Below are 22,442 nucleotides of genomic sequence, written 5' to 3'. Positions count from 1 at the left end.
GCCATCCAGGGGAATAGGATATTGTTTTACCCTTACTGGGAATTCGGGATTTCAATAGTAACTTTTATAGGTTCAATAGGTAGCTTACTGTCATGGGTTGGCGCTGGCCAAATGCCAGTGCACCCATGAGTGTATGTTTTTCCTAATGAGCTACTTTGAGATGTGGTCAAGAACAGACCAGAGCAGGCCCAAAACTTGAAATAGAAAGACAACTTTATTAAACTACATAACAACAGACAACAGAAAAGAAAACCCAAACATCCAGAAACACAAATGAAAACCTCACAGAACATTTCTTCTCCTCCCCTCAGTTTCCATCCCTTACATGCTCAACAGTTAACACATGCACATTACCCTCATCCTACTTGCTTAAACCTTCCACAACCCTGGGTTCCCCATCAAAGTCATCATCCCTTAAAAAAACAATCTTCAATTCATCCAAGGACAGAGGAGTCTCTCTCGCACCACAGACCCTCCACTGGAAACACAGGTCCATCCTCCCGTGTTCCCATGTCACCCATGGCACCACCCGGAGAATTCTACCAGGGTGACACCCTCCTTTCCATGTCCAGTGCTCTCACCACCGTCCATGGACCAAAATTGCATAAAGGGCTCTTTTAAGGATGTTTGGACAAATACCAAAAAACAGCCATCTTCTCATATTGGGACTAGCAGTCCCCCTCACATTTACCCCTGGGGCCAAGGGTTCCAAGAACGAGGCCACAAAGTCTTTGGTTTTGAGCCAAAATGCATCCACCCAAATACAGTCTTATTTATGTTCAGGAGAGTTCAGGGTCCATCTATGGCTAACATTACGCAAGAAAAGTCCAGCCCAGAAGCCACTCCTCTTCACCTCTAGCCGTCGAGGGGTTCTTTTCATTGTCCTTTATCATCTTGGTCCCAGGCTGTCCCTCTCTCTTCTGAAACCACCAGCCATGGGAATCAATGTCTGGGAATAGTTTTCTTCTGCCTCAGAAAGAGTTAAAAGCTTCTGTCTCCCAGCAAGGCCACAGGCCCAGGCACTTGCAGGCCCAGGCACTTGCAGGCTCCGGCAACTCCCACACGCAGTAGCTCGGCACCTTCTCCCTGGGGGGGTGGATACGGGACGAGGGGGGAAGGCGGGGAGAGACAAGGACGGGGGGACGGAAGGCACCTCCAAAGTTCTCCACCCCTCTATCCTGGATGGGGCTGGCCCAGCGCCATTCCCGTTCTCTCTCTTTCCCCACCCTGGGGCCTGAGGCCTACCTCAGCCTGACCACCTGGCCCCCCTCCCCCACCCAGCCTGGTAAGCTGGGCAGGGGAGGAGGGAAAAGATGCTTCTCTCCTGAAAGCGGAGCCAGAAAGAGGAAGTCCCTCTGGGAGTCCTTGCTTTTAACCCCTTGTGTCCTCAGAGGCACGTCCAACCCCTCAGTGGCCACCGAAGGTGCCAACATTCCAACCTGACCACTGATTGGTTTGACCTCAGCTTCCTGAAAAACTCATCTCCCCTCAAACCAGGACACTTACTAATTTCCCCAGGGGTATGCCATACACTAGGGCATATTTTCTCTTCATCTTGGTCAGTCAGCTTGTACAGCTGTACTTGTAGTTGACCATCTTGAGGTTTAATGCCTATTCCCAATGCCAACATTAAATCCCTACCTAACAGATTACATTTGGCTTCTGAAACTAATAACAAATTGCTAATTTCTATTTTTTTCTCTGATTCTACTAATACATCTTTAATAATGGGGACTTTAAAGGCCTCCCCCTTTGCTCCAATTACTTGAGCTCTTTCTTGGCTAATTCTACATCTTTTTGGTAGCCTTTGAACTGTTGACCGTTCTGCCCCTGAATCAACTAAAAATGTAAATTCTTCTTCTTGGGGACCTATTTTTAATTTTATCAAGGGCTCCTGAGATGTTCTGATAGATAGAGCCCCTGACATCTCTATTCCTGTATAAACAGTTTTTGATCTGCCTCTTGTTTTCTACAATTTTTCTTTATGTGTCCTTTCTTTCCACAGTAAAAGCAAGTCATTGAGGTAGGATTTTCAGGTTTCTTTAAACCCACCCCTGTTGTCTCAATAAGGGTTTTCGTTTTGTTCCCTGGGGATGAACCCCCCTTCTGGGCTTCCCTAACTGCGGCCACAAAAACCTTAGCTTCTGCTTTTACTTTTTCTTCATTTCTACACACATAAACCTTTTGTGCTTCTCTCAGCAATTCTTGCAATGCCCTCTCCTGCCAGTCATCTAGTTTTTTTAGTTTCTTCCTTATATCTACCCACGATTTTGCTACAAACTGGGATTTACTTAATGCTTCTCCCACCACTGTGTCAAGGTCCAAGCCTGAATACATCTGTATATTTTTTCTCAATCTCTCTAACCAGTCAGTTGGTGACTCATCTTTCCTTTGGTGTTTACTAAAAGCCTTGTTAATATTTTGTCCTCTAGGGACGGCTTCTCTAATCCCTTGAATAATCATATTCTTGAGATCTACCATATTCTGCCTATGGTCATCATTATTGTGATCCCAGTTAGAGGCCACATCTGGCCATTTCACATCTCCTAGGGGTCCCTGCTGATGATTTCTTTCCCAAATCCTTATACCAGCCTGTCTTATCATTTGTCTTTCTTCTGTGGTAAATAGAATGGCCAGAATCGACTGTATTTCTGTCCAGATGTAGGTGTTGGGCCCCAGGAACTGATCTAGTCTGTCAGACACCCCCAGGGGATCTTCAAGTAATCTCCCCATTTCTTTTTTAAAAGCTCTCACATCCTCAGTGTTCAGTGGTACTGATACATATCTAATAGCCGCCCCCTTTGGTTTCCTGCCATTGGTACCTCCCTTAGTCGATACAGCTGACCCCTTTCAGTCTCATCATCACTGTCCTTGCACCTTTCTGCTCGAACCCTCTCCCTGCTTCTTGTTCTATGTGCAGGTGGAGAATCTGGAGGACGAGGCAGAGCCATAGGGGCTTGAGGTGCAGGGGTTGCTGGATTAGGCACCTCTGGTGGGACAGCCGGTTGTGGTAGATAAGGGGGGGGAAGGTGATCTAAGGGGTCCTATGGATTCTTCTCTTTTTTTGTTTTTAAAGCATACAGGGGAGAAGGCCAGGACCCATGCCATAAAGCAGCATAACCGCTCTCTTCTTGGTTTATTGGATCTTTTTTATTTACACAGGCATTCAGAGCCTAACAGATCCACCCCTCAGATGACCTGTATATTGGACAGTACAAATTACCGGGTCGTATCATTTCTTTAGTCCACTCCACTATGCAATATTGTATCATTTTCTCTTTACTTTTTCCTTTCCTGGATTCACATTCATCCCAGAATTTTAACATTAACCCCAGGGGACTGTCCTGTGGTATATTTGGTAAAAAGTTCTCTCTTTTCCCAGTACCTTTAGTACTTCTATTTTCCTGTTAGTTTATACCAACCCCTGGGTCCTTGCCTTGGCACTGACCCACCCTAAGAAACGGGTATTCCCTCACTTGCCTGGACCATACTCTTTCTGACTTTAGCAATGAAAGTCCTTCCTATTTTCTCACTTGTCTAGGATTTCTTTAATAAAAAGTCCCTTCAACCAGCACCGCTTCCCGCCGCTGATTTACTGTGAAGAAATCCTCCCCAACTATTGCCACATCCCGCCCCCGATCTTTTTATATAAAAGAATTCCTCTAACCTCCGCTCGCTTCGTTCCTTCACCTGCCGCTCCCCTTGCAGGGAAACGGAACCGAGGTTAGAAGAACTCCACAATCAGTTTGTGGCCAGGCCATGTCTCACACACACACCACTCGCACTCTCACACGTGTGTACCCCCCGTTTCTTACCCCACCTAACCAAGCGATACTTACAGCCTCCTTTTCTCGCCTGGGTCTCTGTGCACAAGTTATTACAGATGAATTTCACTGCAGCCTTATCTGGGAGCTCACAGTTCCTTCCTCACAATTTACCTCAAGGATCTCCTTCTCCCTGAAAGATTCCCTAGTCACTCAGGGCCGCCTGAGGCGAGAGCCTCCAAGGTGGGGCGCCTCCCCGAGATCAGGGGCCTCCCCCAATGGATTGGAAATGCCCACATTCTCCACCAAATTGTTAGAAATGAAACGCTTGACACAGCCAATATATCAAGCAGCAATTTAATAATTAATTAATTAATGTGATAAAGTGTGAGCAAAGGAAGCACTGGGTACAGTGCCAGGGGTTTTCTCTTCCGACTGCACACCCATTGCTGGACTTGCTGGGATTTTATTTGCTATATTCATACATATTCATAGGCTTTCTCAGCAGTTTTCATTTCTAGTTTTAATGTTACAATTCAATACCTAACAGCCATAAATCTATAGAATGTCCTGTATAATTCTATAGACTATTGTGATCTATTTCGATATTTCAATACTCCAGGATGTACATCCAGGATATGTTTTCCCAGATGGTGGGATCTGTCTTCCAGATGTGGGGGCCCCATCTCTATTCCCAGGTCTATCAATCTCGGGTAGTGATGTTCAGTTTCTTTCTCCAGGAGCCATAAATTATTGAGCTGAAGCCTTGTCTTTGTGTCCAGGATGTTTTTCCACCCTCTGTGAAGGCCTGAACCCCCTCTTCACTTCCTTCTTTTGTCTAAAAAAACCTTTTTACATTCTAAAACTACAGTTTAAAATTCTTTAATACAAAGCAAGCTTCTAAAGTTATAATTAAAAGACACTTACTACAGAATAGCTTGAGACTTATAATAGGTAATTGCAAGCAAAAGATTTATTCAAAAACTTCTTTCCATGCTTTCCTCAGTTGTTTATTAGAACTTATCTTTATAACTGTCCTATGACCGTGTTCCATAACTACAATTACACAGATTTTCTTCATTTCCCTGACACGAAACATAACTTTGTATTTCACAGGAAGCAGGGGTGAGGGGTCTGCAGGGTTGGGATGCTGTGGGGGATGGGGGTGCCTGGCTGGCCCCAAACACTTTCTCTTCCTCTCTGCCACAGCAGAAGGAAGAGGCCGTTTCTTCTGAGTGTCACACGGGGGGAAAGGTTCTGTCCTAGGGGGACACATCCAGGGGGGTCCTTGCCAGGGGGATGACAGAACTGGGTGGGTCCAGGATTTTCCATTCTCACTCATCCCCTGCAGGGTCTGAGCCAGCAAGAGCAGCTGGGGAATGGAGCCCCAGGCTGGAAGGAGCTCCCCAACTCCTCCTCCTGCAAGCCACTGGCCATCCAAGTGTGGGGCCCAGCCACGGCCCAGCCCCACTGCACAGGGATGGGCATTGGCCAGCCCTGCTCTGGCCAGCCCCAGGGGGCAGCCAGCACCTGAGGTTGCCCCCTGCCCCCTTGGCTTGGATTGTGGCAGCTTCAGAGCTGCTGCAGAGGTGAGAACTGTGTGGGTGAAAAAGGCCTGCCTGTGGCTTGCTCAGCCCTGCAAGAAGCACAAAAGCCAATGGCAGCCCAAGCAGTGGCTCTGGGAGGGCCTTTGATGGTTTGGAGAGCAGGGCTGGCTGGAAACCGCCCCTGCAGGGGCAGCTGTGAGGGAACCAGCTTGGAAATGCAGCAAGGGATCAGTTTGTCCCTCTCAGCAAGGGGCTGAGATAGCCCCAGAAGTGCTGCAAATCCCACACCCATCTGCTCCACAACCTGACCAGGACCCTCCTCCTCCATCCTGCCTTGCCATGGATGGACAGTGGCCGGATGCCCTGCACCCACCAAAGCCTCTCTCTCACTGCCCTTCACTCCTGGACGAGGAGAGAAATTTAGATGAAGGGTTCCTGGGTTGAGTCAAGGACCAGGGGAGATCACTCATCAAATCCTGTCACAGGCAAAACAGCATCACAATTCGAGATATGAACTGAAGGTATTGCTGACAAAATCAGAGCAGAATAAGGAGACATCAAATAAACCCTTCAATTCACCTTCCCCATGGTAAAAATAACTATGTAGTCATTGGCTTTTGCTATTACACTGGCTTTTGCAAATTTGTTTGATATAATACAGCTTGTAATGAGGTTTTAACTAATTTTGATATAGTAGAATTTTTACCCTAATCAGCCTTTTTACCCTAATCCCTGTGTAGATTCTATATTTTAGTGTGATAAATATATTAGTTTAGACCCCTGCAAAATATCAAAATAGAGACTATTTGCTGTGTATTATAACAGTAACTGTCGCAGAAGTAGCTAATGCCTGTATTTGTGTAACTAACTGACAACAGTGAGAATAATTCTCATCATTTTGTGAAATAGCCCTAATGTTGATTTAATGTACTGGTGGGGTCTTAGCTGTATGATAAGATAACATTGAAAAGAAGCAAGTAAATAAATATCAAAAGAAAGAATGCAAAGAGAAATTTACCACTGACTCTTCCATTACCAAGATCTGTCAAACCACAGAACAGGGAGCCTTGTGAGGAAATAAAATAAATTCATTTCATCGGCAGTATGGCATTGTAGTGGTTTCAGGTTCTCCAGTTTCTGTATCTGAGCCATGGCACCAATTTGTGTAGTGGTTTGAGTGCCCACTAGAATTATTTACTCTTTTTTCTGCTGTGAGGTAAGATTACCAGAAAAGCAAAGCAGGCTCAAAATTGAAAAGGGTATGAAGACAAGTTTATCTACAAAACTACAAGAGAGAGGAAAAAATTGATAAGAACCAGAATAAAACCTTCAAAATGCTTCCTCTTCTAACCACAAACTCCTTTCTTTCTCTCTGACAACAACCAGAGACAAAACTTAGACTTTGGGCCAGTTGCAACCTCTAAAATAGTCTTTCATCAGTTCTCTCTGAGAGAGAAGCCTCTTTTGGTCTGCCATGGAAACTTCCTCACAAGAAAGAACAGTTCTCTTGTGATTTTTAATTCTCACAAGAGCACTCGCCCGGGACTCTGCATTGGTGAAGTCCCTCCCCTATCACGCAGCCTTCCCACAGCTGCATAATGGCCCGTGTAAACTCACGGGGCACCATTTTAAAGATGAACATTTCAAAAGGAAAGGTTTCTTCATCTCTAGGAACAGAGATCTTTTCTCTCACTGCGGGCAGCTGTTCATCTTCAGCTCATCTCTCTCTCTGTTCAAACTTCTCATACTATCTCAACTACATCAATATTTACTTAGTTCAACACAAATGCCTTTGCTCAAACCTACAATTTGAATACTCTCATCTCCCCATCCATGCCTTCCATGACTGAGAGATGCTCTAGTAGATCCCAGTCCATTACCATGGCTTACAAAAGACTTTCAGCCTAAAGCCAAGGCATCTTCTCCTTCCCTTCCCAGCTAAGATTCAACTCCTCCTTTTCTGACTTTGATATCTTCATATTGTCTCTCCTCGTGTTTTCACTCTGTCCTTTCATCTCACTCAAGAGAGGATTAGTGCTTTGCAAGTTTCATCTGTGCAAAGAAAGAGTCACCATTGTCCCAGGCCTGCAGAGGGCACGACAGTTCTCCTGGGCAGTGGCCCAAGGTGGTAAATTCAGCACAGGCACGAACTTTGAGAAAACGAGTCAAGGGTCAAACCAAGCAAAAGAATTCCCAGAACGCATAAACTGGAAAGAATGTTTGAATATGTATCATCTTCTTGAATATGTGTTTCACTAATACAATCAAAAGGTGCATAAGAAGAATTATTGTAGATAACTGTGTGCCTTTGGCAGTTGCCAAGCACTCAGCAAGCTGTCTGCTGTCCCCTTTATCCCTTCCTGAACATTTAAAAATTTCAAAGAGTGAGATTTGTTTCTCAAACAGTTTAATCAAAAAGCTGCATTTTGGGTACAATAAGAGGGAAAAGGGTCATGTGCGTGCCCAGCACTGGGTGAGGGAATGAGGAGCCCTGTGGCGTGCTGTGAAGAGGAAGAAGGGACACCTGAGGGGAATCGATGTCCCCCAGTGCCCCCAGTGCTCCCAGTGTCACAGCACGTTCTCGCAGATGTTGCTGGGGTCCCGCTATCCCTTGTAGACTCCCGGCAGCTCCACGTTGGTCATTTGAAGATCCCGAGGTGGGGCAGGGTCAGGGGACACTTGTGGGAGCCCTGGAAGTGACACCAGTTGTGGGGACCTGGGTGGGGGGAGACACCTGTGGGTGATGTGTCCCTGTCCCCCCCTGTACTCACCCCCTGCCTGCTCGGTGCCCACAACATGGGGGTCCAGCACCGCCCCCTCCTCTGGGGTTGTCCTGTGGGAACAAGGGAAGGTCCAAGGGTTGTCTGGGGAGAGGAAAAGGGGACTCCCAGCTGGAGCCCCCCACTCACCTTTCCTGGAGCTTCCTGGCTGCTGTAAGGGAAAGGGGAGTGGGGGACTGAAGGGACCCCAGGACCCCTGACCCATTCTCTGGCCTTAGCAGCTCCAACAACCCACAGGACCCCCAAATCTCCACTAGACCCCCAAATCCCCACTGGAGCCCTGAGTCCTCCCAGACACTCCAAGCACCCCTGAACCCCCCAGAACATCTGCATCACCGCAGTGCCCCCAACCCCCCCAGTGTCCCCGATCCTCTGAGCCCCAGAATCCCAAGCCCGGCAGGGAGGGGCTGCCCCCATGACTCACACAGGAGCCTAGAAAGATCGCCCAACATCCCTGCATGGCCCTCCAAGACTTCCCCAAACCCTCCAGGAGCTCCAGTGCCACCCCAATGTTCCTCAATGCCCACCCAGGGATTCCCCTGGAGCCCAACCAAGACCCGAAAAATTCCCCCCACAACACTCAGGACCCCCTGCCAAGGTCACTGTGGGCTCAGTTTCTCACAGCTCAGGGGCCCTGGGGGCTGCCCTGTCTCGGTTCACAGCCTGGGGGCTTCACCTACTCCAGGAACCCCATTCCCCCCCATTGTCACCCACCCCAGTGGTGCCAGCAGTGACAGCCCCCAGTGACAGCCAGGAGCAGCACAAGGAACAGGAGGGTCCTGCCCACATTCACAGCCACTGCTGGGGACAGAGGAGGACACATTAGGGTCACCCAGAACTCCGGACGTCCTGAACAGCCCGGGGACCCCGTGTAAACTGACCTGTGACCCAGGGTGAGCCAGGGGTCACCTCCAGGGCCAGCTCGGGGCTGAGTGCCTGGAACATGCGATGCCCGTCCTGTCCCAGCTGGTTGGTGGCCACGCACTGGTAGGTGCCCAAATGTCTCACACTGAAGTCCCCAAACTCCAGGATGGGACCCCAGGCCACCTCTTGTCCGTTGTGCAGCCAGGTGAAGGTAACAGGCTGAGCCCACCTGCACCGAGCAGCGCAGGGTCACGGGGTCACCTGTGTGCACCTGGTGTGACAGGGGACCAGGGTGATGGTGGCATTGGCCACGGGCACTGCGGGGACATAGGCAGGGCTGGTACCAGGTGAGGTGGGATGGGGGTGCTGTGGGTGGGGTCACCCCAAGCCCGAGGGTCCTGCTCACCCAGGACAGTGACATTCAGGGGGACACTCTCTGCCACGCTATCCCCGTCGCTGACCCGACAGTGATAGTGGCCGCTGTCATTGTCCCCAATGTGCCGCAGCTCCAGGTGGGGGCCAGCGCCCAGCAGTGCCCCTGAGCCCCCCCGGTGCCAGGTGAAGGACAGGGGACCTGTCCCTGCAGCCACTGCGCAGCTCAGCACCAGGCTGTCCCCCAGTGCCACCTGTCCCCCAGGGGGCTGTGCTGACAGGGACACCCCTGAGAGCGGGACCCCGGCAGGAGCGGGGGACACAAAAGTGAGGGACATGGAGAGGACAGAGAGGGGTAGGGGGACCCCAGTGAGGAGGAAGGGGCAAAGAGCTGGGGTGGGACTGGAAAGGAACCCCAAGTAAGGATTAGGTTTTCAGGGAGGGGACACCTGGAGAGGGATGGGGGAGACACCAGGAAGGGTGTGGGGACACAGGGTCAGGATAGTGGAACCTGGGGACTGTGGAGGGATATTAGAGAAGGGTGGGGTTGACTCAGGGATGGGCAAAGGGACCCAGTGACAGATGGGGGAGCACAGAGGGGGAGCCAAGTAGTGATGGGGGTACCTGGAAAAAGTTTACAGGAAATATGGGGGTACCCACATACGGCTGGGGAACCAATCAGGGGAACCAGGGAAGGATGGAGCACCTGCAACAGGGACAGGCGATCCAGGCAGTAATGGGGGTCCCCAGGCAGGGATGGGAACCTGGAGAGGCAGGAGGGGCTCCCCGTGCCCATCCCCGCACTCACTGCACACTGTGACGCCGAGCCGGGCGCTGCTCTTCCACACGGTCCCCCTCTCAGAGCGCACCTGGCAGCTGTAATTCCCTGAGTGGGAGACCCCCACGGCGGGCACCAGGATCAGCGGGGACCACTGCGGGCCCCCCACCAACTGCCCGTCCTGGTAGAGGAGGTGCAGGAGGGGGGCTCGGGGCCGCAGGGGGCTGGGGTTGCTGAGGCAGCTGAGATTGAGGGGGGACCCCTCAATGGGCTCGGAGGGACCCTGCAGCACCGGCACCGAGAAGAGCTCTGGGAAGAGAGAGGAGGGGGATTTGTGACCCCAATTCCCTGGGGCGGGGCTGTGGGCTGCTGAGGTGTGAGGTGTGGGGTTCTAACCGTGCACTGTCACTGTCACTACCACCAACACGGCCACCCCTGTGATACCTCAAACTTCACCCGGCCCTTGCAGTGGTAGCGGCCGCTGTGGTTCAGCTGCAGAGGAGACAGGGACAGCTCGGTCCCTTTGAGGGACTCCCTCACCTCCTCGTCCCCACGGTAAAATTGCACTCCGGTGACCGGCGTGTTCCTCCAATGCTGGCAGTGCAGTGTCACCATGTCCCCCTCCAGCAGTGGCCGTGCTGGCACCTGCAGCACCAACAGATCTGTGGGACAAGGGGGTCCTGCCACACCGGGGGACTCCCATTGTCACGGGGACGCCCCCATGGTGTCACACCCAGTGCACCAGGGGTCCCCAGTCCCACGAAAAGGGTCCCCCAGCACTTGGATGCTCTGGCATGTCCCTGTGTGCAGCGGACAGGCTCTGGTCACACCAGGGGGTGACCCATGGAGAGGAGCCCACCCAGAGCCCTCAGGATACCACAGCTGCCACTCTGGGGACACCCAAACCCCCCTCACCATCTAAGGCTCTCAAAGGGGAGCTCAGGCCAGTGCCCGGTCTGTCACAGGTGTAGGTGCAGCTCTCGGTGACAGTGACGTACTTGGGTCCCTTCTGCCCCCACCGCTGCCCGTCCTTGTACCAGGTGGTGGCACCAGCGGTCCCCGAGCCCTGGCAGGTCAGTGTCACCCGGTCCCACAGCACTGCTGGTGTCCAGGGGGGCTCCACCAGGAGCTTGGTGGTCTGGGCGCCTGCAGGTGACAAGGGAAACCACACTGGCAGGGCCACCATAGGGATGGGGACAGCAGGTCAGGGACACAGCATCCCCCAAGGACTCACCAGTGAGGCCAAGGGTCTGTGCTGGAAGGGAGAAGGGACAGGGCTGGGTGGGGATGGCCCTGCAGGGACAGTGGCACCTGGGGGATGAGGTGTGGTGTCTGTCCCCAAACTGTCCCCAGTGGAACACTGGTACAGCACAGAGGTCTTGAGGACAGGGACACCTCGGTCACCCTAGGCTGAGGTAGGACATGGGGACACTGTGGTCACCCCATGCTTGCACAGGTCACTTCCACCATCCTTACAGAGCCTGTCACCACAGCCACATCCCCATGGCCCTGTGCCCGTGATCCCATTCCCACAGCTCTTGTCCCCATGCCCCACCGGCATGGTAGGTGGCTCTTGTCCCTGTCCCGGCATCCCTGTGCCCCTGTCCCTGTCCCCACTGCTGCCCCCACCCCAAGGTTCCTTTTGCCACATCCTTGTCCCCTAAATCTCTATCCCTCTGTTCCTGTCCCCACATCCCAGTTCTCCTGTTCCTGTCCCCCTGTTCCTGTCCCCAAAGCCACCCTATGACTCTGGTCACTCTGGGGTCCATGCCCATGCACTGGCTCTGCTGGCCTTGGGGACCTCAGGGGACCCTGCAGCCACCCTGTGCCTCCTCCCCACCGCTCTCTGCCTCACCAGGGCCCATCCCCAGGGTGCCAGGCCCATGCCCAGGGAACTCACCCCACAGGAGCAGTGTCACCTTCCCGGCCATGCCCGTGTCCCCGGCCATCCAGGCTGGCTGTCACTCGCTGCTGTGGCCACCGCTCCCCTGTGTGGCGGCTCTTCGGATGCAGAGGAAGGAAGAAAGGTCACAGCTCATCCCCACGCGTAGGTGGCACCTGGTGGAGGCAGGGTGGGGGAAAGGTGGAGACACAGTAGGGGACAGGCTGGGGACATTAGGGGACAGTCTCGGGGCTCACTGGGGGATAGTATTCCTAGGAGTGGGGACCTTGGGGGTCGTGGGGAACCAAGGATGTGTGTCCATGAGAATGGGGGTTCAGGGGAATTGGGGTCTCCATGCCTGGGGCGACCCAGGGATGGAGCTCCTTGGGGAACATGGTCCCCAGGGATTTTGGGTCATGGCATGTGGGTCCCAGGGTTGGGGTGCAGGGGGAAAAAGGGGACCCTTGGGAAGAGGGGTTCTGGGGGAAGGAGCAGCCCATGGGATGTTACCAAGGCCACGGTGGTCCTTGGCTATGGGAGTGGTGGGATGGGGGTCCCAGGGAGGAGAGACCAAGGGAATGGGGGTGTCATGGTTGGGGTCCCAGATGAATGGGGGTCCCCTGGATTGGCAATGGCTGGGTAGGCAGAGGGGTCCCAACTCCTTCCCTGAGTGCCTCAGATTTTGGGGTGCAGAGCCCAGCACAGTCCCCACAGTGTGCTGATGCCCAGGGGGGCACCCCAGGGTTGAGGCTCTGGGTCTGTGCCCCACACAGCCCTGGGCTTTTTCCCGTGCCCCCCATTTCCTGCCTCAGCCATCCCAGGGAACACCTGAGCAGGTAAAAGGTGGGGGGATCCCAGGAAGGGGAAAAGGGGGCTGAGGGGTGCAGGCAGTGGCTGGGGGCTGTGGGAGATGAAAGATTTTCCCTTTCTCTTTCCTGCAGCAGAAGGAAGAGGCCATTCATGCTGAGCCGAGGGTGTGGGTTCTGTCCTGGCAGGGCACAGTCAGAGGGGCCCTGCCTGCAGGGAAAAGAACTCCTGTGGTGTAGGGACACCTGGGTCTTGTGCCAGGGGGGTCTTGGTTCTGGGGGTGCCAAGTCCTTGGGGATTCCTGTCCTAGAGGTGGCACATCCTGGGCACCTCTGTCCTGGGGGGGCCCTGAGCATTCCCACTGTCCTCAGTGGCTCCCTGTGACCTCTGGGGTGCCCAAACTTAAGGGGGCACCTGAAACAACCTTGCCCTGATGATGGTAAATTCCAGGATAAATTTGTGTGACTTCCCTGATGCTCACTTTTTTGAGACAAAATTTTACATCCATGAAATAAATGAAATAATCTTTTCTCACACCCTTTATTTCCCATTAACAATAAACTCAGCAAAAATCAAACTGACAATGTATTAAATGGTCTGGATGACAGAATCCTTTTAATCATTGCTCTCCAAACAAATCAGTCACAATATAACACAAACAAATCACAGAGAAATGAGACTTTTTTGGTTCCCTTTGGGAGCCCATTTGTGCATCCCACAGCAGCATTTGCTTGTGGCTGACACCGAGTGTGGAATCTCCTGAGTGTCCAGCAGGTCCATGGCATTGTTCCCTGCCTGCTGGACTCAACCCAGCCCATGGGGAAGGCTTTGGCTGGGCCACATTTAGGAACTCTTCCCATTATTCTCATTCCCACCCTGAAACTTTATTTACTTTGCGTGGGTTCTGCTCCCAAAACGGGAAAAGCTCAGTCCATGCTTGGAACAGGGCACAGGGATCCGTGGAAATGCCTGTGTGTCCCTCAGGCTGTGCTTCCCTGGGAAATGCACTCCACCCTGCCCTGAATTCCCCTGCCTGGGCACTCCCTGCTCCTGCTGGGACACCCCGGCTCCCCAGACCCATGGGTGGAGCCCCTGCTCAATAGTTCCACACTTTTCCCTCCCTTCTGGTGTCCCTGTGCAGAACTCAAACATTTTTCCCGGGAGGTTCCAAAGGGCTGCAGGTTTTGTTCAAGAAGGAGGGTCCTGGTCAGGTTGTGGAACAGATGGGTGTGGGATTTGCAGCACTTCTGGGGCTCTCTCAGCCCCTTGCTGAGAGGGACAAACTGATCCCTTGCTGCATTTCCAGGCTGCTTCCCTCACAGCTACGCCTGCAGGGGCGGTTTCCAGCCAGCCCTGTTCTCCAAACCATCAAAGGCCCTCCCAGAGCCACTGCTTGGGCTGCCATTGGCTTTTGTGCTTCTTGCAGGGCTGAGCAAGCCACAGGCAGGCCTTTTTAACCCACACAATTCTCACCTCTGCAGCAGCTCTAAAGCTGCCACAATCCAAGCCAAGGGGGCAGGGGGGACCCTCAGGTGCTGGCTGCCCCCTGGGGCTGGCCAGAGCAGGGCTGGCCAATGCCCATCCCTGTGCAGTGGGGCTGGGCCGTGGCTGGGCCCCACACTTGGATGGCCAGTGTCCCAGGAGGAGGAGTTGGGGAGCTCCTTCCTGCCAATGGGAGCTCCATTCCCCAGCTGCTCTTTCAGCCCTCAGGACAGAAATCCTGTGGAGGATATAGTGGGGACCAGGAGAGAGCTGGGGCAGCCCCCCGTATCTTCACCCAATCCCAATTTTTATGGTTTTAGTCCTTCGCCATCCAACTGGGGCCACATCAGCCATTTCCATTGTAAAAACTGCAGTTTTCACAGTGCTGTGGGAGAGGCATCAGAAGCATTCTTGTGGATGCTGGGGGAACTCTACGGGATTTTTTCCTTGTTGGGGGCTTTCCCTAGAAATTGTTCCTTTTGTGACCTTTTAGATTCTGAAACTTGTTGCTGTTGCTGTTGGTTTTTTTCTCTCTTTGCTCTTTCAGGAAATTGTTCTTCTCTCAGCCCTTTGGGGTCTTTGCCTTCTGTGCCTCCAAGGGGAGTGGGAGAGGCAGCAGCCCCAGGTTTTTAGTGTTTTGGAGGTGAGGATTTTTCCTCTTGTTTTCTTTCTCTCCAGGTGTTTTCTCCCATGTGTTGCTAAGAGAGAATAACGACCATCCCTAAGAGGGACTCAAGAAGTGGCCAAGGTGGGGGGAAGGGGTGCAGCTGGCTGGAGCCTCTCAGCCCAGCTGAGAGGGGTTTTTCTCTTGGGAGGGGCAGAGATTCAGCAAGATTTTGGCTTGGGTGTGAGGGTCTGGGCTCATCCCCCAGCTCTCTCGCCCTCTGGGAATCAGAAGGAACTGTCAAACTGCTTACTGCAGGGAGAATTCACTGCCACCGCCAGAATCCAGCCCTGTATGGCTTCTTCCTTACGGTGAGTGAGCCTCTGCTCAGAAGAGCAGCCATCGAACTGCGACCTTATTGACATCCCCTTTGACTGGAAAGAACCTTCACCAATTCCTCAGGCACCTCAGGGGAAAACCCTGTGAGGGAGCCTCTCCTGGCTGCGTTGGGAACCAGGCTGCCGCTGCCCAGCCCTGCCGTTTTTCTGCCTTTGCTCTGTTTTTTTTCTACACTGGAAGTCAGCACCGCGTGCCTGCTGGGACACCCCGCGGCTCTTGCTACAGCTGTGGAGTTTCTGTTACTTTTTGTTTTGCCACTCTGGGGTCTGCTCGCCTCTGCCATTCCAGCTTGCTGCTTCCGAGGTTCCTGCTACAGCACGTTTCACTATCCAGAGGGAAACGGGACAAATTCCCTGCCGTGAGTTTGTGAAGGAAGCCGCTTTTCCACCCCTTGCACCGGCTGTGCCTGCCATTACCAGAGAGAGAGAGAGACAGACAGACAGACAGACAGACAAAGAGAGAGGAGAGCCGAGCTGGCGCCGCAGCGCCCCATGCAGCTGTGGGGGAATCATCGCACTCGCCCTGCCCGGCCGGGAGCCCCCAGCGGCCCTGCCGGCTGTGACCAGAACTGAACCAAAGGGGAAGGTGCCTAAAGCTGTTTTTGAGTTTCTGGCTCTGTTTGTTGCTGCTGTTGTTGTTGGTTTTTTGCCTTGTTATCCATATATATATATGTAATAACAACACAGATCTGAAGTGGGAATGAGTTATTAAAGTTTCATTGAGAACAAAAATAAACACACAAAGCAAAAGGCTTGTCCGCCAAATGGTGTCTTCACCTTTCATACCCCTGGTGTTGCATCAGTTTGATGCATGTTCATTTTGATTTTACACAGTCTCAGCCCCTGTCACTCTCCTCAGCGCCAACGCAGTTTCATCACCGTGGTCCTCAGGGCCATCACTGGATGAAGTTCCGCTCCTCTTAAGGTCATGCCCTAAAGGCTTGGCCAGCAATGGTCCATGCAATGTAAACCCACAAAACCCACACCGCAACACACAAAACCATCCCCATTAAAATCAACCTTGCAACCGGGCCACCGCAAGAACATCAACCACTCCACAAGACATCTCACTATCCCAACACTAATCACAATATTTATTCAACAATATAATCAATAATGTAATATCAATTCATATAATAGCCAGCAAGTCAACTTCCATTAGCTTGTTTCTCGTAATACATTCTAGTAAAGAACTGTTATTCCTGCTCCCATATCTTTGCCTGCAAAACCCTTAATTTCAAAGTTCTAATAAGTATGAGGGAAAAGGGTTTATATTTTCCATTCCAAGGGAGGTTCCTGCCTTCCTTGGCAGACACCTCTCTTTCAAATCAAAACATATTAGCAGCCCCAAACTGGAGAATTCTGTTCCTAAAGCCTGAAGAGCTGAACAAAGAATCACCATTTCTGCCAGTTTAACCCAAAAGCTGCATTTTTGTCCTGGGAGCAGGAAACCAGATCCTGTGCCCCCTTGGAACTGGGATGGGAAACACTAAGCCACCTGGTGTACTGGGAGCACTGGGAGGGCGATTGCAGAACCACTGGGAGCATGGGGATTGAGAGGAACCAATCTGATTTTTATTTATGTCTAAACATGAGCTAGGCATGAGGTGAAAAATTACTCCAGGGGCTGTACATATGCTGGGAACCCTGTCCCAGGGAGGCTTCACTAAACAGCCGATCAGGGGAGAGAAACTTCCATGAGTGGGCTGTGAGCAACCCTCCACTGGTTGGTGGGACAAATGCCTGGACGGGCAGGAAAAATGTCAGGGAAAAATGCCTAGGAAAAGGTGCCCAGGAAATCACGCTATGGGAGGAACCGTAGCAAATAAAAGCAGTTACCTGTGACACAACAGGAGCCATTTTGCTTTGGGCTTCTTGGAGGGATCAGGGGCTCGCTCAGACGGTCAGCTTGGCTCTCATCCCCCCATCTACTTTTCCTCCCTGTCTCCTTCTTCCCTGTCCTCACCCGTTCTTCCCTGCTTTGCTGCTTCTGGGAGGCAGCTCGTTCCTGTGACCACCTGGTGCTCCACTGCTTCCCCAGCCTGGTGCTCAAATTTCCCTGCCTGGTGCTCCAGCACTTCCTCAGCCTGGTGCTCTGCTGCTTCCCCAGCCTGGTGCTCCAATTTCCCTGCCTGGTGCTCCAGCACTTCCCTAGCCTGGTGCTCCACTGCTTCCCCAGCCTGGTGCTCCAGTTCCCCCAGCCTGGTGCTCCACTGCTTCCCCATAGCCCCAGTACCGCAGCACCAGCCCACAGCCAGCTCGCAGCCATCGCTCACCAATGCCAGAAACACAGAGGTGCTGCCACTTGGAAATCACACCCAGCCACTCACAAAAGCCATGAGGGCTCACCACACACACACTCCATCTGCTGAAGTAATGCCAACAGAGTACCCAGGGTTCTTGTGGTAACGCTGTCCCTGTCTTCTCTTTCTCTCTCTGTCTCTCTTTTTCCCTCTCTACTCTCTCTTCTAATCCCCCTTCGGTAAGAACACTTACCCTCCTTTATCAATAAACAGTTCTCAGATATAATATTGCCCCGTTTTTGTTTCATTTTCATTTGAGAAATTGATCAGAAAGGATCCTCCCCGACTGCTCCTTTTACAGTGGGATGGGACAGGGGGAGTGGGAGGGGGAATGCGGAACCCCTGGGTGTGCTGCGAGCACTGTGGGGAGAGGATGGGGAGGTCACTGAGGGCACTCGGAGCACTGGGATGGGGGTTGGGGGGCCCCTGGGAGTACTGGGAGAGGAAATGGGGAGCACAGGGTGCCCTGACTCATCACCACCTCCCTTGGAAGGATGGGCAACCACTGGGGCCATGGTGGGAGCAGCCCCAGTGCTGCCCAGTGCCTCCTGCTTCCCAGGGTGTCACAGCTTCTGTTGTAGATGGTCATAGATGTCACTGGGTTCCCACGGTTGCCTGTGTGGCCCTTTCAGCTCCATGTAGGTCGCCTGAGGATCATCTCTGGGGGGGGTCAAGGAATCTGAGGGTGCCCTGTGGGAATAAGGGGGGGTGTGGAAGGGGATGGGAGGTCCTTGGGATGTGGGTAAAAGGTGTATCATGGCTGGAGGCTGCACTCACCTTTCCTGGTGATTCCTGGCAGCTGCAAAGGAAAACTGGAGGGGTGACTTTGGAGTCCCCACCAGTGCCTGAGTCCCTCATCCCTCCTTTGATCCCTCCCTGGGTCACCCACACCTTCCCATGTCCCTCTCGGATCCCTCCATCTTTGTCTGCGTGGACCAGGGAAATCCTGAACCAGCACCAGGTCCTCAACTCCCCCCTGGTCCCCCCAGAATCCCTGATGCCGCCCAGAAACCCTGAACCACCCCACTTCCCCCAACACCCTGAGCCCCCAGACCCCAGAGCCTGGCAGGGAATGGGAGCCTCTGAACCACTCCAAAACCCCTGATAGAACCCCCAACATCCCTGCACAACCCTGCAACACCTCCCCAGACATCCCAGGGTCCTCAGCCAAGGTCACTACTGGGGCTCAGCCCTCCCAAGCCAAGGGCTGTGGGTGCCACCCATCACCCCCACATTCTCGGTGGCCCCCAACCTCCCCAGGGCCCCTGTTGTCCCCATTGTCACCCACCCATGTGGTTCCACCGGCGCCAGCCAACAACTCCACCCACGAGCAGGACCAGGAAGAGGAGGGACCCGCCAACCCCAGTGGCCACTGCTGGGGACAGAAGGGACACGTCAGGGTCACCTGTCACTCTGGGGGTCCTGCAAACCCAGTGACCCTGTGTGACCCCACCTGTGTTCCAGTGTCCTTGTGGTGTCACCTCCAGGGCAAGCTCAGGGCTGAGTGCCTGGAACACGCGGTGCCCATCCTGTCCCAGCTGGTTGGTGGCCACGCACTGGTAGGTGCCCGAATGTCCCATAGTAACAAATCCAAGCTCCAGGCTGGGACCCCGGGCCACCTCCTGCCCATTGTGCAGCCAGGTGAAGGTGACAGGGGCTGAGCCCACCTGGACCGAGCAGCGCAGGGTCACGGGGTCACCTGTGCGCACCTGGTGTGACAGGGGACCAGGGGTGATGGTGGCATTGGCCACGGGCACTGTGGGGACACAGACAGGGCTGAGGTCAGGAGGAGGGACTGGCACCTGCTGTCAGGCACTGAGGGAGTCTGTGTGGTGGCACCTGGGGACAGAGGGTCTCCTTCACCCAGTGTGTGACACCCATGGGTGGGGGCTGTGACCTGGGGTGGGCTGGGGATGGTGTGGGGTGGCTAAGTGGAATGGGAATGTGTGGAACTGGGGACACTGTGGGTGGGATCACCCTCAGCCCAAGGGTCCCGCTGGCCCAGGACAGTGACATTCAATGTGGGGCTCTCAGCCACGCTGTCCTGTCACTGTCCCAGCCCTGCTGTGGCCGCTGTCTTTGTCAAAACGTGCCACAGCCCCAGTGGGGGCTGGTGCCCAGCGTTGCCCCTGAGCCCCCCTGGTGCCAGGTGAAGGACAGGGGACCTGTCCCTGCGGACACCGCACAGCTCAACACCAGGGGGGTCACCAAGTGCCACCTGTCCCCCGGGCGGCTGTGCTGACAGGGACACCCTCGCAGGTGGGACCCCTGTGGGTGGGAGGGGACACAGGAGGGACTGGGGTCATGGGAGGAGTGAAAGACACCAGAGAGCAGTGAAGGACTCAGGGAAGGGGAGGATCAGAGAAGGGTGGGGGGATCCCAGTAAGGAAGAGCACTGCCCAGAGTTGGGGTAGAGGATCGGAAAGGGCTGGAAGGGACCCCAGGGAAGGGTGGGAGATTCAGCCACGGGACAGATGGAGAGGGTTGAAGGGAACCACAGGGAAGGTTCTGGGGACCCAGACAGGGATGGTGGGACCTGTGGACAAGGGAGGGACCTCAGAGAGGGAGAGGCGTACCCAGGGAGGGGTGAGGGGAACTGCTCAGGGATGCAGGGAAGGTGATGGGAAGACCCAGGGAGACATCTGTGAAGGCAGGGCAGCAGGCAGAGGGTTGAGCAAGGATGGGGGACTTGGGAGGGCTATGTGGGCTCCCCGTGCCCATCACCGCACTCACTGCGCACCGTGACGCCGAGCCGGGCGCTGCTCTTCTGCACGGTCCCCCTCTCAGAGCGCACCTGGCAGCTGTAATTCCCTGAGTGGGAGACCCCCACGGTGGGCACCAGGATCAGCGGGGACCACTGCGGGCCCCTCACCAACTGCCCATCCCGGTAGAAGAGGTGCAGGAGGGGGGCTCGGGGCCGCAGGAGGCTGGGGGTGCTGCGGCAGCTGAGAATCAGGGTGGACCCGTCGGTGACTTCAGGGGGACCCTCCAGCACCGGCACCGAGAAGAGCTCTGGGAAGAGAGGGGAGGGGGATTTGTGACCCCAATTCCCTGGGGCAGGGCTGTGGGGGTGCTGAGGTGTGAGGTGTGGGGTGCTCACCATGCACTGTCACTGTCACCGGCACCGACTCCTGCCACCCCCGTGATGCCCCGGAGATCCCCCGGCCCTTGCAGCGGTAGTGGCCGCTGTGGTGCAGCTGCAGAGGGGACAGGGAAAGCTCGGTCCCGCTGAGGGTCCCCCTCACCTCCTCGTCCCCATGGTAGAATTGCACCCCGGTGACCGACTCGTCCCTCCAGCCCCGGCAGCGAAGTGTCACCGTGTCCCCCTCAAGCCATGGCCGTGCTGGCACCTGCAGCACCAAGAGACCTGTGGGACAGGAGGGTCCTGTCACACTGGGGGACTCCTGTTTTCAAAGTGCACCAGGGGTCCCCAGTCCCACAAACAGGGTCCCCCCACACTGGGATGCTCTGGGATGTCCCTGTGTGCAGGGGACGGGCTCTGGTCCCACAAGGGGGTGACCCAATAGGAGCCCACTCAGAGCCTTCAGAGTCCAGCAGGTGCCACTCTGGGGACACCCAAACTCTCCTTACCATTTAAGACTCTCACGGCGGGGCTGAGCCCACTGCCAGGTCTGTCACAGGTGTAGTTGCCACTCTCGGTGACAATGAGGTGGTTGGAAGCCTCCTGCCACCATCGCTGCCCGTCCCTGTACCAGGTCGTGGCACTGGCGGTCCGCGAGCCCTGGCAGGTCAGTGTCACCCGGTCCCACAGCACTGCTGGTGTCCAGGGGGGCTCCACCAGGAGCTGGGTGGTCTGGGCACCTGCGGGTGACATGGGACACCAGCCTGCCAGGGCCACTACGGGGCTGGGAACAGCAGGACAGGGACACGGCATCCACCGAGGACTCACCAGAGAGGCCGAGGGTCTGGGCTGGAAGGGAGAAGGGACAGGGCTGGATGGGGGTGGCCCTGCAGGGACAGCAGCACCCGGGGGATGCGGTGTGGTGTTTGTCCCCAGACTGTCCCCAGTGGAACACTGGTGTAGCACGGAGGTCTTGAGGACAGGGACACCTTGGTCACCCTGGGCTGAGGCAGGACATGGGGAAACTGTGGACACCCCATGCTCGCACAAGTCACCTCCACCATCCTCACAGCGCCTGTCCCCACAGCCACATCCTCATGGCCCTGTGCCCGTGATCCCATTCCCATGGCTCCTGTGCCCATGCCCCATCTGCATGGTACGTGGCCCTTGTCCCTGTCCCTGCATCCCTGTGCCCCTGTCCCTGTCCCCACTGCTGCCCCAGCCCCAAGGTTCCTCTTGCCACTTCCTTGTCCCCACATCTCTCTCCCCCTGTTCCTGTCCCCACATCCCAGTTCCCCTGTTCCTGTCCCTCTGTTCCTGTCCCCAAAGCCACCCCACAGCCCTGGCCACCTCCATGCACTGTCTCTGCTGGCCTTGGGGACCTCAGGGGACCCCCCAGCCCCCCTGTGCCCCCTCCCCACCACTCTCTGCCTCACCAGGGCCCATCCCCAGGGTGTCAGGCCCGTGCTCTGGGCACTCACCCCACAGCAGCAGTGCCACCTTTCCGGCCATCCCCGTGTCCCTGGCCATCCAGGCTGGCTGTCACTGGCTGCCAGGACCTGCTGTTCCCGGGGTGGCAGCTCTTCGGACAAAGGGGAAGGAAGTGAGGTCAGGTCTTATCTCCAGGAGTAGGTGGCCCTTGGTGGGGGCAGGGTGGTCACAAGCGGGGGACAGCGTGGGGACAAGGCTGAGGGGCACACAGTGGGACATGGGGCTCTCAGGAGTGAGGGGCTCTGGGGAATGAGGATCCAGGGATGGGAGGACTCAGGGCTGGGAGTC

General features: G+C 54.8%; 1 protein-coding gene and 2 pseudogenes across 6 annotated transcripts; 1 reads left to right on the top strand and 2 right to left on the bottom strand.

Moving 5' to 3' along the window:
• LOC134562768 (Fc receptor-like protein 3) overlaps window positions 1–22,442 on the top strand; it is a 35,994-nt pseudogene that overhangs the window by 9,893 nt on the left and 3,659 nt on the right.
• On the bottom strand, window positions 7,763–17,503 carry LOC134562922 (Fc receptor-like protein 2; annotated as a pseudogene).
• On the bottom strand, window positions 16,025–22,245 carry LOC134562842 (Fc receptor-like protein 4). Of its 6 annotated transcripts, XM_063420432.1 has the most exons (9): window positions 22,145–22,244; window positions 21,492–21,512; window positions 21,173–21,403; window positions 20,682–20,948; window positions 20,315–20,593; window positions 19,035–19,337; window positions 18,870–18,956; window positions 18,359–18,380; window positions 16,030–18,271 (listed from the first exon to the last, which is right to left on the bottom strand). In XM_063420432.1, exons 1-9 carry the CDS (start codon window positions 22,191–22,193, stop codon window positions 18,145–18,147), a joined length of 1,386 nt encoding a protein of 461 aa, XP_063276502.1. In that variant the 5' UTR covers window positions 22,194–22,244; the 3' UTR covers window positions 16,030–18,144. The 6 variants fall into 6 exon arrangements, with proteins under 6 accessions (XP_063276499.1, XP_063276500.1, XP_063276498.1 ...); XM_063420428.1 differs by having other exon boundaries at window positions 16,027–18,271; window positions 18,870–18,953; window positions 21,173–21,667; XM_063420427.1 differs by having other exon boundaries at window positions 16,028–18,271; window positions 21,173–21,667.

The sequence above is a fragment of the Prinia subflava genome, chromosome 31 (assembly GCF_021018805.1).
Source record: "Prinia subflava isolate CZ2003 ecotype Zambia chromosome 31, Cam_Psub_1.2, whole genome shotgun sequence".
Taxonomy (NCBI): domain Eukaryota; kingdom Metazoa; phylum Chordata; class Aves; order Passeriformes; family Cisticolidae; genus Prinia; species Prinia subflava.
Note: the sequence above shows the minus strand (reverse complement) of the source record. Positions and strands in the feature narration are given on the sequence as shown.